This window comes from Amphiura filiformis, chromosome 1, assembly GCF_039555335.1.
Source record: "Amphiura filiformis chromosome 1, Afil_fr2py, whole genome shotgun sequence".
Taxonomy (NCBI): domain Eukaryota; kingdom Metazoa; phylum Echinodermata; class Ophiuroidea; order Amphilepidida; family Amphiuridae; genus Amphiura; species Amphiura filiformis.
Window position 1 is genome coordinate 35308841 of NC_092628.1, and position 14477 is coordinate 35323317.

At 41.1% G+C, this 14477-nt stretch overlaps 1 protein-coding gene across 1 annotated transcript in view; it reads left to right on the forward strand.

Moving 5' to 3' along the window:
• The window catches only part of LOC140146223 (cilia- and flagella-associated protein 58-like), a 286607-nt gene that overhangs the window by 1129 nt on the left and 271001 nt on the right, over window positions 1–14477 (forward strand). The window contains 3 exon segments of the mRNA XM_072168007.1: window positions 5617–5729; window positions 6357–6546; window positions 10766–10914. Of these exon segments, the coding sequence (XP_072024108.1) occupies window positions 5617–5729; window positions 6357–6546; window positions 10766–10914 (452 nt within the window).

Below are 14477 nucleotides of genomic sequence, written 5' to 3' on the forward strand. Positions count from 1 at the left end.
ACGCAAATGTACTGGCATGCAAATAAAAGGAGAGTCAACTGACATCTCGAAAACAAAATTGGCATGCTCCAAATCAAAACAAATGTTAATGCATGCAAAGGGTTAACTCATAAAACATGCATGGTTAATCAGAACATCTCATGGTGCTGAGTGTCTAGCAGCGTGCACAGTAAATAATTGCACACAAAATCCTTCTTGAGTGCATGTTTTCACACTTCCAATAGTTATGCACATGGGTACGGCGGCAGTTACATCGATCCATCTCGTATGGGAGGCTGCTGTTGCATTAAGGTGTTCCACCTCTTGATGTGCATCATGTAGCATGCTTTTGTCGCGGTCCTCTCCATTGTGATCAGCTTGTCCATTGGCAGGCTGTCTGTCCCCAGGAAGTTGGAGTGCTGGGGATTTAGGAGCATCATTGCACAGTCTCTTTCAGACCTGAGTGCCTCCACTACATTCCCATGTGTGACTGTTCCCCTGGTGATATTCAGCATCTCCTTGACGGCTGTGTCTCTTTCGTGTTTTAGAGCGGAGCAGGATGCCAGGAAATGGTCCCTGTTCTCCGGAGCTGCATTGCACGCTTTGCATGTTGGGTTGACCTTATTCTGGTTGAACCTGGCGATGTTACCCTGCAGCTTGTATGTCCCCACTAGCAGCTTTGCCCTGATGTTTGCTCTCTTGGAGATCTTCACATTGCCTTGTGCAGTCGTCCACACTGGGTGAGGTTGATCTACCTGGAACATTTTTGGGTCAATATACTTCAGAGATGAGAAATTTTCCACATCTTGTCTTATCTGCTCCGTCCAGTGTCTGTTGATACTTTCCTTCACCATCGCTTTCCATCTTCCCTTAGATGGCGGCTGTAGGAGAAGACCACTTAGGGGAGGAAGACTGTAAAGAGCTAGAAGTGTATTGGTCTCCCGTGTCCATGAGTTGGGCATTTCTGTAAGGTACTGCCTCTCTATGATACGGTGTGTGTAACTTTCCTGATCTTTGATGGCGTTCCACAGGAGAGACAGTCTGGCTTGGTGTATTCTTGCTTCAGCAGGTAGGGTTCCTAGAAGAATCAGGACTCCAGTGTTGGCAGTTCTGTCTGGAAGGCCCTGGAGAATCTTCAGGGTACGGATGTGGAATCTGGTGATGGGCTCGGTTTGCCTGGAGGCATTACACCATGTCTCTGCGCCATATACCAGCCTGGGCATCACATATGTGTTGAAAATGTGCAATGCTGTGGTGGGATTCATCCCATCACATCCGTGAAGACTGGTTCCTAGAAGTCCATATAGCGCTTTTCTTGCGAGATCCACATTCTGTTCTGCCCTGGTCTTATTAAGGCTGTTGTAGTTGCCCTGTAGGATTCCCAGGTGGGTGGCATCATTGCATTCCTCGAGCGGTGTTTTGTTCAGGAAGATGGCATGCATATTATCCTTAGGCCTTGTGTTGTACCTCACCACCACGCTCTTTTGGGCATTCAATGTGTATCTATTGATGCAGGTGTAGTCGTATACGAGCTCGAGGAGGTCCTGAGTATTTTCTTCACAATCGGCAAGGATGAGCACGTCATCAGCTACAGTAGGGCAGCCGGTTGGTACTGGGCCTATGTGAAGACTGCCTGTCGCTCTCTCAAGTTCCAGGAGAAGGTCGTTGACAAAGATTTTGTAGGCCAGCGGTGATATTTTGCCTCCTTGTCGGACTCCTTGGGTGATTCTGAACGGTTCGGAGTTTCCTCCTTTCCATCTCACCGACGAAAGGTTGTTTCTAGACCATTTAGCTAAGGTACCCCAGATGTCATTTGGTATCTCCAGCATGGCGAGCTTCCTCAGGAGACCGTTTTGCCAGACTACGTCGAACGCCTTCTCTGCATCCAAGAATGTAGCAATCAGTGGGGGTTTATTTGCCTCCCTGTACAGTGCCTCATTTAGGACAAGGGTAGCTGATAAGATGGCTGTCTCAGCGGTGAACCCGTATTGGAGTTTTGACTGCACGTCAGCAAAGTATGGCTCAATCTTCTTTGTGAGGACATCTTCAAATACCTTGCCAAGGGTTGATGTAATTGTGATACCTCTGTATTTGGTAGGATCATCCTTGGTGCCCTTCTTTTTCCATATGGGTTTAATAACTCCAACCAGGAATGCAGATGGGATGTACTTGGAGGAGATGATGGCGTTGAAGATGCCCACAAGTGGTTCAACGAGCATATCTTTTGCGTAGATCAGATGTTCCCCAGCAATCTCATCGCTGTCCATTGCTTTTCCTTTTTTGAGCCTGTCCAGGGCATCAAGCACCTCGCTGTAGGTGACAGTGGTTGGCTCTGTAGGTCTGTTGGCAGCTACATTACCCTCCAGTACTGCAACATCAGCTTCTACTTTCACTCTGTGATCTTCCAGGAAGTTGCTGGCTATCTTGGGCTGGCCCAGCTTTTCGAAATACATCGCAAACCCACTGCGTACCTCATCAGGACCTTCATAGCAGGAGTTTTGGAAGTTGAGAGTGTTGGTATCCTGATCTGTAGTCCTCCTCTGCCTGTTAATGAGCCGGTGGAATAGCTTAGGGTCCGCAGATGAGGAAGCCATGATGGCATCCTGGAGGTCAGCTTTCTTTTTGGCTTCGTCTGATTTTGTAAATCGACTCAAATTGGATAAAACTAGCGGGCCTCCGCTAGTTAACTAAAACGGGAAGAATCGCTGAACAGATTACATGATGATAGAGACTATTTATAGGCCTAGGGCCTAAATGGCTTTTAATACGTATACCATGCTGAATTGCTATTACGTAAATACTAAATACCCTAAACCATAACCCTGTTACCCCGTATACCCTAAGATCCATGAAAAGGTAAATAATCTGTCCATTTATTTATTTGAAATTTGAAAGTCTATGGAAAGCTATTTGTGGTATGAACTGAACACTTGGGCTATCTTACTATAAATAGGGAATGTTGTGGGTGGGTATGTGAACGAACCAGCTCCGTCAGTTTCGATCCAAATGTCGCCAAATTCACACGGGAAATTAAGGAATATACAACAATGTGTTTAAAGTTTATTTGGTTGAAAACGGTCAAGAATTGGCTGCAAAAACAGTGAAAATATGGGTAAAAAATGGCGCCGCGTGCGTAATGCGCACTACGCCAATGCGCGCGTAAAGGGCGCAGATCCACGCGACTTGCGAGCCAGAGACCAGTGGACATGATAATACGAAAAGAAGGAAAAATGAATGACAAAAAGGTACATGGACGGGTCACGGGATTGTGATAATGCTTGGACACGTCCGCAAACACTCTATGAGAGGACGTAATAAATACGGGAAAAATATATATAAACAACATGAAGCGGTACTATAAAGAAAAATAAAATTAAAATGAGGATAAAAAAGGTACGAGTAATAGGCCAACGGGTTAAAGTGAAACGGGAACGAAACAAAGAAGGAAAGGAACTAATCAGGAAATGTAAGAAAAAAAGAAGCTAAAATAATGAGAACACATGGGAACGGGGTTAAATTAAGCTAAACAGAAGAAACTAAAAAAAGAAAATGTAAAAAGAGACAGATTTATATATATAAAATGTACCTTTTCAATGGTTCTACCTGTTCAGTAATTCTTCCTGTTAAATAGTAAACGCTCCCGTTTACTCATCTAGCGGGGACCCGCGCAAAGCGCGGGTATCCCGCTAGTAATAATAATTACCGTACCTTACGGGATAATTTGGTCAGTCAACATGACGTCACATGTGATGGATTGCTTCATGAATCGCATTGGTTGTTTTTGTTAGAGATTCGGCTGTTCCATCTTGCACCCGCTGACACAAAAGAGAAGGCAAATCATTTTCTATGCAGAGAAAATTGGCTGGAACTGAGGCGCCCTGTACAAACCAATAGGGATTTCACAAGTCGAGGGTAGACAGGTCTATGTGAGAAATGGGTGGCCTACGTGCAATAGCTGGGACAACCCGGCCAAGGGAAAACATAATAATGATAAAATTGGATGCTTTATTACTGGTATTTACTATTTACATGTACGTCTCATCCAGTTTCCTTTCTTTTACATTGTATAACAGCATGTTAAATATTCTGTTGATGTTTAAATTTGGATGAAATTAAGTTGTATATTTATAATGAGTCATATATTCTGTATCTTTTGAGCAAATGTTGCCTATTTTGAACAGTCTGAAAATGAGTGACTATTACGGGGAACACTTGGGTTCATGTAGCATATGTTTGCAATGTCAGATGTGTTATTTATGTGATGTTCTAACTGTTTGTCTTGTTCTATATGTTTTTGCAGAAGAAAAGTAAGGTAAGCAATAGCTCTATATAGTAGCCCTGTTAAATTATATGTGCCATAATTTGATTCCATTTAGCAAATTTTATTTTCAAACTCTTTATTTAGTTGTGTCCTTGATTTATTTTGCCTCATGTAACTTAAGTCATGGACACTCATTTACCATGTAAATTAAAACCATATGCTAGAGTTTGTTGTCATTGCTAAATAGAAAGGGCTGAACCAATTATAGTACCAATAGCCCTTTAACCCGGGCCTTTAACTTTGTAGTTGGGAGAGGCATTGGATTTCAGTTCATACCAGCCCTGAAGTTTAAGATGTGACTTGGTTTTGTGATTTTCACTCTTGTCTGTGAGAACCCTAAAACCATGCCCCTAGATCCATTTAAGCAACACCAAGTCACATGTTGTCATCCCTGTCATGTCTGTTTGTACATGTAGCTCTAATAATGGATTTGTATTGTGATTTTGTCAACATGTATTGAACATTATAATATGCAATATACTACATGTAGGGCTGCAAAGGCCTTTTTTTTTTTTTTTTTTTAATTTTTTTTTTTTGCAATTTTTTTTATTTATTTTTTCTTTGCGGATTTTGAGTCCCTGGATCTAAAGTCATGTGCTGAAATCATTCATGGTTAGGATGTGGGGACTTGAATTTGTGATGAAATTGTGACGGACAGACAGACAGATCCACCGAATAGATCCTTTCGGATCCTATTTCACATCTGACTACAAATTTGTCAATGTAGCGGGCTTTTCCCCACCAGAACATGTATTATGTCAACATTTTATTTGTATTCTATTACCTTAAAATTGAGAAACATACTAGCTGTTTGCTATACCTTTGAAGTTGTACAGATGTAGAGCGCATACACACTGATACAGCATAAGTCACAGTACATACAGTCATACATGTATCATAGATATTGAATTAGCAATGGACCAATCAAATAATATGATAATGTACCCTCATGGTTTTGAGTGTGATACAAAAATATGTTGCACAAGATAACAAAATATTGCACGAGTCAAAGATGAGTGTTTTTGTGTCTTGTGCAATACAATCTTGTATCACACAAACATTTAGCCCTTCAATATTATTATTTTTTATCAGACTGACCTGGTCAAAATAAACTAAATTTGACTGATTTGACCTAACTCATCAATCTGCGCATTAAACATTGCAGTCATCGGGGACATGTACGCTATACACAGATTTTTTGATATAAGGCGGATATAATAATCATTAATATTACATTTGCTGTTGAAAGTTGTGGCAACTAAATATGTAATTTGTTTGACAAACCTAATGTCTTTATTTCAATTATATTCCTATAGGAAAAGAAAGTGACACCAGAGAGCAAGGACAAAGGAGGGTCCATGGAGGACAGTGCCTTTGAAGCATTGGAGAAAGACTTCCAGGAGGTGCTTAATGAACTCCTAGGAGATAAGTAAGTTGACACATACATATGCAACTATGGTATTTATAAACTTACTTAACATAATTATAGTCTTGTGGAATTAATGTTAATTAACTGTTTCCTTTTAAAAATTCCAATAGTTGTTTATATATTTTTTACTTATGTCAAGTTTTTTCATCTGCATTCTATGAAGAGTCAACAATTAAGAACTTATTGAAACCATTTTTCTTCTCTCTTTCATATTTGCTCATTTGCCATTCATATAATCAAATATCAAATTCATATATAGGCCCCTATATCACCTTTTTATATCCAACCAACAACACATCTCTCTGATCTCAATGAAATGGGGATTTGCACTCTGCATATTAGTAGTGCTGTCATTTCTACTTCAATTCTATTACTTTCAGCCACAGTTCTCCATGTCTTCCTATACAGACACAGAGAAGCGTTTGAAACTTAATTTTCTAACTCAAACTAACAAAATTGTAAGCTATTTTGTATGTTGATTGTAAGCATTATGAATGGTTTACTTTTCTGTATTTTATACACACTGCAGGTTTCTTATGGTATGTGCTACTGTAATATAAAAATAATGTATACTTTGTTCATGTTGACAGTCCATATTGTCATGACTTTGTTTTCTAATCTAAACAGGAGTCTTGAGAAGTTCCGTGTTGAATATGAGAAGCTTCACAAAGCCCTCAAGAAGTCACATGATAGTGAGAAACGTCTGATGCAGAAATGCCGTGAGTTGAATGCAGAGATTGTATCTAACTCGGCTAAAGTCAGCACTGCATTGAAGCTGTCACAGGAAGATCAGACCACCATAGCACAACTCAAGAAGGTAATTAGGATTAAGATGTGGTTAGCTTACTGGTGTGAGAAGGTTTGCTAGAGCAGATATTTGTATTTACATGTCTGTCTGCATAATTAGAGGATAATGACTGCACATCAGTTGTTTTCTATGTTCTCCATGTAATGTTGCTGTGGGGGATTGACACTGCACCTCCTCCACAGCAAGTCAGTTACCTTTCTGGCATTGAATAAAGGCTAGGGATGCACCGGTCAGATCAACACAGATCTAAATTGGCTAAATTCAGTCAGATCAACACCACACAACGTTAGGCAACTTTTACATGCCTAATAAAGTTAGGCAGCTGTTACACACCACATAAAGTTAGGCAGCTGTTACACACCACATAAGGTTAGGCAACTGATACACACCACATAAAGTTAGGCAGCTGATACACATCACAAAGTGAGGTCACGGTGGCTCAGTGGTTACGGCCTTGGACTCATAATCTGAGAGCTTGCTTTACGTGCGTGGGTTCGAGTCCCCGTCCCGCCACTGTGTTGCGTCCTTGGGCAAGGCGCTTTGTCTCGCTTGCTTCACCCCACCCAGGTGCAATGGGAAGCTGTTAGGGGTAGTCACAGTTGTTGTACTGATGAACCCTGCGCCATTTGTAGGCAGCAAACATGGTTCGACATATTCTAATAACGGCGGAATAAATGTAAAGCGCTTTGAGGCTGTTTACGGCATAAAGCGCTATATAAATATCTACATTTATTTTTATTTTATTTAAGTTAGGCAGCTGATACACACCACATAAAGTTAGGCAACTGATACACACCACATAAAGTTAGGCAGCTGTTACACATCACATAAAGTTAGGCAGCTGATACACACCACATAAAGTTAGGCAGCTGATACACACCACATAAAGTTAGGCAGCTGATACACACCACATAAAGTTAGGCAACTGATACACACCACATAAAGTTAGGCAGCTGTTACACACCACATAAAGTTAGGCAGCTGTTACACACCACATAAAGTTAGGCAGCTGATACACACCACATAAAGTTAGGCAGCTGTTACACACCACATAAAGTTAGGCAGCTGATACACACCACATAAAGTTAGGCAGCTGTTACACATCACATAAAGTTAGGCAACTGATACACACCACATAAAGTTAGGCAGCTGTTACACACCGCATAAAGTTAGGCAGCTGTTACACACCACATAAAGTTAGGCAGCTGATACACACCACATAAAGTTAGGCAGCTGATACACACCACATAAAGTTAGGCAGCTGATACACACCACATAAAGTTAGGCAGCTGTTACACATCACATAAAGTTAGGCAGCTGATACACACCACATAAAGTTAGGCAGCTGTTACACACCACATAAAGTTAGGCAGCTGTTACACACCACATAAAGTTAGGCAGCTGATACACACCACATAAAGTTAGGCAGCTGATACACATCACATAAAGTTAGGCAGCTGTTACACACCACATAAGGTTAGGCAGCTGATACACACCACATAAAGTTAGGCAGCTGTTACACACCACATAAGGTTAGGCAGCTGATACACACCACATAAAGTTAGGCAACTGATACACACCACATAAAGTTAGGCAGCTGTTACACATCACATAAAGTTAGGCAGCTGTTACACACCACATAAGGTTAGGCAGCTGATACACACCACATAAGGTTAGGCAGCTGATACACACCACATAAAGTTAGGCAACTGATACACACCACATAAAGTTAGGCAGCTGTTACACACCACATAAAGTTAGGCACGATACACACCACATAAAGTTAGGCAACTGATACACACCACATAAGGTTAGGCAGCTGATACACACCACATAAAGTTAGGCAGCTGTTACACACCACATAAGGTTAGGCAGCTGTTACACACCACATAAAGTTAGGCAGCTGATACACATCACATAAAGTTAGGCAGCTGTTACACACCACATAAGGTTAGGCAGCTGATACACACCACATAAAGTTAGGCAACTGATACACACCACATAAAGTTAGGCAGCTGATACACACCACATAAAGTTAGGCAACTGATACACACCACATAAAGTTAGGCAACTGATACACACCACATAAAGTTAGACAGCTGATACACATCACATAAAGTTAGGCAGCTGTTACACACCACATAAGGTTAGGCAGCTGATACACACCACATAAAGTTAGGCAACTGATACACACCACATAAAGTTAGGCAGCTGTTACACACCACATAAAGTTAGGCACGATACACACCACATAAAGTTAGGCAACTGATACACACCACATAAGGTTAGGCAGCTGATACACACCACATAAAGTTAGGCAGCTGTACACACCACATAAGGTTAGGCAGCTGATACACACCACATAAGGTTAGGCAGCTGATACACACCACATAAAGTTAGGCAGCTGATACACATCACAAAGTTAGGCAGCTGATACACACCACATAAAGTTAGGCAGCTGTTACACACATCACAAAGTTAGGCAGCTGTTACACACCACATAAAGTTAGGCAGCTGTTACACACCACATAAGGTTAGGCAACTGATACACACCACATAAGGTTAGGCAGCTGATACACACCACATAAGGTTAGGCAACTGTTACACACCACATAAAGTTAGGCAACTGATACACACCACATAAAGTTAGGCAGCTGTTACACACCACATAAGGTTAGGCAGCTGTTACACATCACATAAGGTTAGGCAACTGATACACACCACATAAAGTTAGGCAGCTGATACACACCACATAAAGTTAGGCAGCTGTTACACATCACAAAGTTAGGCAGCTGTTACACACCACATAAAGTTAGGCAGCTGATACACACCACATAAAGTTAGGCAGCTGATACACACCACATAAAGTTAGGCAGCTGATACACATCACATAAGGTTAGGCAGCTGATACACACCACATAAAGTTAGGCAATTGATACACACCACATAAAGTTAGGCAACTGATACACATCACAAAGTTAGGCAGCTGTTACACACCACATAAAGTTAGGCAGCTGATACACACCACATAAAGTTAGGCAGCTGATACACATCACATAAAGTTAGGCAGCTGTTACACACCACATAAGGTTAGGCAGCTGATACACACCACATAAAGTTAGGCAGCTGATACACACCACATAAAGTTAGGCAGCTGATACACATCACATAAGGTTAGGCAGCTGATACACACCACATAAAGTTAGGCAATTGATACACACCACATAAAGTTAGGCAACTGATACACATCACAAAGTTAGGCAGCTGTTACACACCACATAAAGTTAGGCAGCTGATACACACCACATAAAGTTAGGCAGCTGATACACATCACATAAAGTTAGGCAGCTGTTACACACCACATAAGGTTAGGCAGCTGATACACACCACATAAAGTTAGGCAGCTGATACACACCACATAAAGTTAGGCAGCTGATACACATCACATAAGGTTAGGCAGCTGATACACACCACATAAAGTTAGGCAATTGATACGCACCACATAAAGTTAGGCAACTGATACACATCACAAAGTTAGGCAGCTGTTACACACCACATAAAGTTAGGCAACTGATACACACCACAAGGTTAGGCAGCTGATACACACCACATAAAGTTAGGCAGCTGATACACACCACATAAAGTTAGGCAACTGTTACACACCACATAAAGTTAGGCAGCTGATACACACCACATAAAGTTAGGCAGCTGATACACATCACATAAAGTTAGGCGACTCTTACACACCACATATGGATTAACCCTAATTCCCAAGGCCTATTTTGGAGAGGGGGAAGGAAAGGAGTGCCAGACACTCACACGGCCATACCTTGCTACGGAGGTCTACCTTGGCCGGCTAAGCTATAACTGTTAGTATGATGAAGCAATTGCATTATGTGGGATACCTGTGCTTACATAATTATATGCTTTGTGAATGAAGTATTTGTGATGTTTGGTACGGTTGGGTTAATAGGCAACTGTTAAACATCACATAAAGTTAGGCAACTGCAACACACCACATAAGGTTAGGCAACTTTTTTGTCCTATTTTGTCTTTAATTACAAAAAATATTTAAAGCATTTGATAATGAAATAAAATGATTTATTAAAACTTCCATCCTTATTCTATGTATTTTATGTACAGAAGTGCGTACATAGTAACACAAGTCACTAAATAGGCTAAAAGTTGAATACATACAGTGTTATCATTTTGCTTCTTTTCTTTGTAGGAAATTGAGAAGGCTTGGAAGATGGTGGATGCTTCTCATGAGAAGGAGCAACGAGCTCGAGAGACTATCCAGAGTCTAAAGCTGGAGATTGCCAACCTGAGTAAACTGGTGGAACAGGGTGCAGGTCTTACTATGGGCCAGGAACACAGGTATGCTGATCATATGAAAGGGTTAAAACATGCACATCGTCATAATGGTATTCTTGGGATAGCTAAGGAGTGAATTGTTTTGACATTTTGTGTTGTATAGTAGAACCCTTATGAACCATCCATGTGTCCCCATGTAAGTATTGGTAAGGTTGGGTATTCTTATTCAATAAAGCAAAACATGTCACTCTCCTTAGTATTTAAAGACCCATTCAGTGATCCCAGCGCAAGTGTAAAAAATGAAATTGTTTCTAAATTGCTTAAAAGTGAAGGATAAGTCATTCAAATTGTCACTTGGTATTTTTTGAAATGAAAAATTTGGCAAAAAAAGAAGAAAACAGCAGTATTGACAAAGTTGAAGCCCCATTCAAATACATGTAGCTAGTTTATATACTGGCAGTATATAAATTACAGATTCATGTAAAATCTATCATTTTGTCTTAAATACACAGCTTTCGGCTGAAACACTAGCAGGCTATGTTAGCACATCTATGACAATGACAAAAGTACCAAAATCTGAATTTTGATGATTTTTATGATTGGATGAGCAAATCACTGAATGGGCCTTTAATTGCAGAGCCTCTTAACAAATCAATACTAAATGTAATATATCAAGCCTCCAATTTAAATGCACAATTTTATAAGTCATATTTTTAATGATATTTAAATTAGTAGCATGTATGATTAATTTGAGGTTTTTTTTTACAAAAAGTCTGGATTTAAAACTACTATGTATGATAACCCTGAGAAAGGAATGACCTTATCTTACCCTTTTATTCACTGTTATGTGAGAATTACTCATTATTTCATATTCATTGTGAAGGTGTCTATTTTCATCATTTGTGTGCTTATCTCATGTGTTAATCCTGATTTACTTTATTACCTGCAAACACAAAGTGACATTAAGTAAGTATTGAATCAGGTTGACTGTATACATGTGCCTATTATAAAACCTTACTCTCATGTGTGTCTTATCGCTCCACGCAATGTGATAGGCTGCCAGCATTTGAAACTAATCACAAATTTTGGGGGTCTGATGAACTGTTAGGACTCAATAATTGTTCAAATTTGACTGATTTTGCATGATTTTGACAAAAATATGGGGGGATGTTGGTCCCATAAAACACCAGAGATCCGCTACTGGTTCCATGCTATAATATGCTCAGCGGAGCCCATTGGCATAGTGGACCAGCTGCTGTGGTTGACAACTAGCCTCCTGGCATTTCAACTTGCCCATTGGCATAGTGAACCAGCTGCTGTGGTTGATAACTAGCCTCCTGGCATTTCAACTTGCCCATTGGCATAGTGGACCAGCTGCTGTGGTTGACAACTAGCCTCCTGGCATTTCAACTTGCCCATTGGCATAGTGAACCAGCTGCTGTGGTTGACAACTAGCCTCCTGGCATTTCAACTTGCCCATTGGCATAGTGAACCAGCTGCTGTGGTTGATAACTAGCCTCCTGGCATTTCAACTTGCCCATTGGCATAGTGGACCAGCTGCTGTGGTTGACAACTAGCCTCCTGGCATTTCAACTTGCCCATTGGCATAGTGAACAAGCTGCTGTGGTTGACAACTAGCCTCCTGGCATTTCAACTTGCCCATTGGCATAGTGGACCAGCTGCTGTGGTTGACAACTAGCCTCCTGGCATTTCAACTTGCCCATTGGCATAGTGGACCAGCTGCTGTGGTTGACATCTAGCCTCCTGGCATTTCAACTTGCCCATTGGCATAGTGGACCAGCTGCTGTGGTTGACAACTAGCCTCCTGGCATTTCAACTTGCCCATTGGCATAGTGAACCAGCTGCTGTGGTTGACAACTAGCCTCCTGGCATTTCAACTTGCCCATTGGCATAGTGGACCAGCTGCTGTGGTTGACAACTAGCCTTCTGGCATTTCAACTTGCCCATTGGCATAGTGAACCAGCTGCTGTGGTTGATAACTAGCCTCCTGGCATTTCAACTTGCCCATTGGCATAGTGAACCAGCTGCTGTGGTTGACAACTAGCCTCCTGGCATTTCAACTTGCCCATTGGCATAGAGTGAACCAGCTGCTGTGGTTGATAACTAGCCTCCTGGCATTTCAACTTGCCCATTGGCATAGTGGACCAGCTGCTGTGGTTGACAACTAGCCTCCTGGCATTTCAACTTGCCCATTGGCATAGTGAACCAGCTGCTGTGGTTGATAACTAGCCTCCTGGCATTTCAACTTGCCCATTGGCATAGTGGACCAGCTGCTGTGGTTGACAACTAGCCTCCTGGCATTTCAACTTGCCCATTGGCATAGTGAACCAGATGCTGTGGTTGACAACTAGCCTCCTGGCATTTCAACTTGCCCATTGGCATAGTGAACCAGCTGCTGTGGTTGATAACTAGCCTCCTGGCATTTCAACTTGCCCATTGGCATAGTGGACCAGCTGCTGTGGTTGACAACTAGCCTCCTGGCATTTCAACTTGCCCATTGGCATAGTGAACCAGCTGCTGTGGTTGACAACTAGCCTCCTGGCATTTCAACTTGCCCATTGGCATAGTGGACCAGCTGCTGTGGTTGACAACTAGCCTCCTGGCATTTCAACTTGCCCATTGGCATAGTGGACCAGCTGCTGTGATTGACAACTAGCCTCCTGGCATTTCAACTTGCCCATTGGCATAGTGGACCAGCTGCTGTGGTTGACAACTAGCCTCCTGGCATTTCAACTTGCCTGGATAGTTATTGATAGAATTGCTAGGTTAATGCACATAATAAGTCATTCAAGTTTGGTCTAAAGATCAGTCATTAGGTGACAATTGACTTTTAGGCTATATAACAAGTATCGTCTCAATGGTCAACAGAACTGCCTAATTTGAGTTAGTCCTATTTAGTCCTTGCATTAATTTTTTGATTGGATTGGATAGGAATATATGGCTGAGATTCTGAAAACAGAGTACCCCAAAAATATACCAAATTCATCTCAAAAGAGACCCAAAAGTATTTTTTATTATTTCTGTTCAAAATTATGATAAATTTGCTCAATATTCCACAATTTTAGTTAAAAAACAATGAAAAATGTTTGGTGAAAATTTTACAAAAATACCCCATTTCTAAACCTGAAGTAATACCAAAATGGCTGAAAATGAACTGCAAATCTGCTGCACTATAAAATGCACTGCAAACCCCGTACCCAGCTTTCCACTAAGAACCACCCCTGCCCCCCCTTTGGGAAGTCTTTGTGAAGCTGCCTCTGTTTGTGAAATGAAAAATTGTGGTTTTACAATGAATTTGATCTTGTTGTCTCTTGTTAACCTTCCATGTGGGCTGGCCTAGCAGATCAGATTGTATCACATTGAATTTTGTACTGTCATATTATTTTATTTTGTCCCTATAATTTTGTACAGCTTTCTATAAAAATGAATGTGGAATGTATTATAGATTAGTTGTATCCTTGGTGTATGATATGAGTGAGACTAGTATAAATACTCCATTGAGGAATTAAGCAGCTTGCGGAATAAATCTGTATGCAATCTTTGAATAAAAGATTTCTCTGTTAGGCTAATTCCGTACAGATTTACACAAAGGATAAATCATTGAT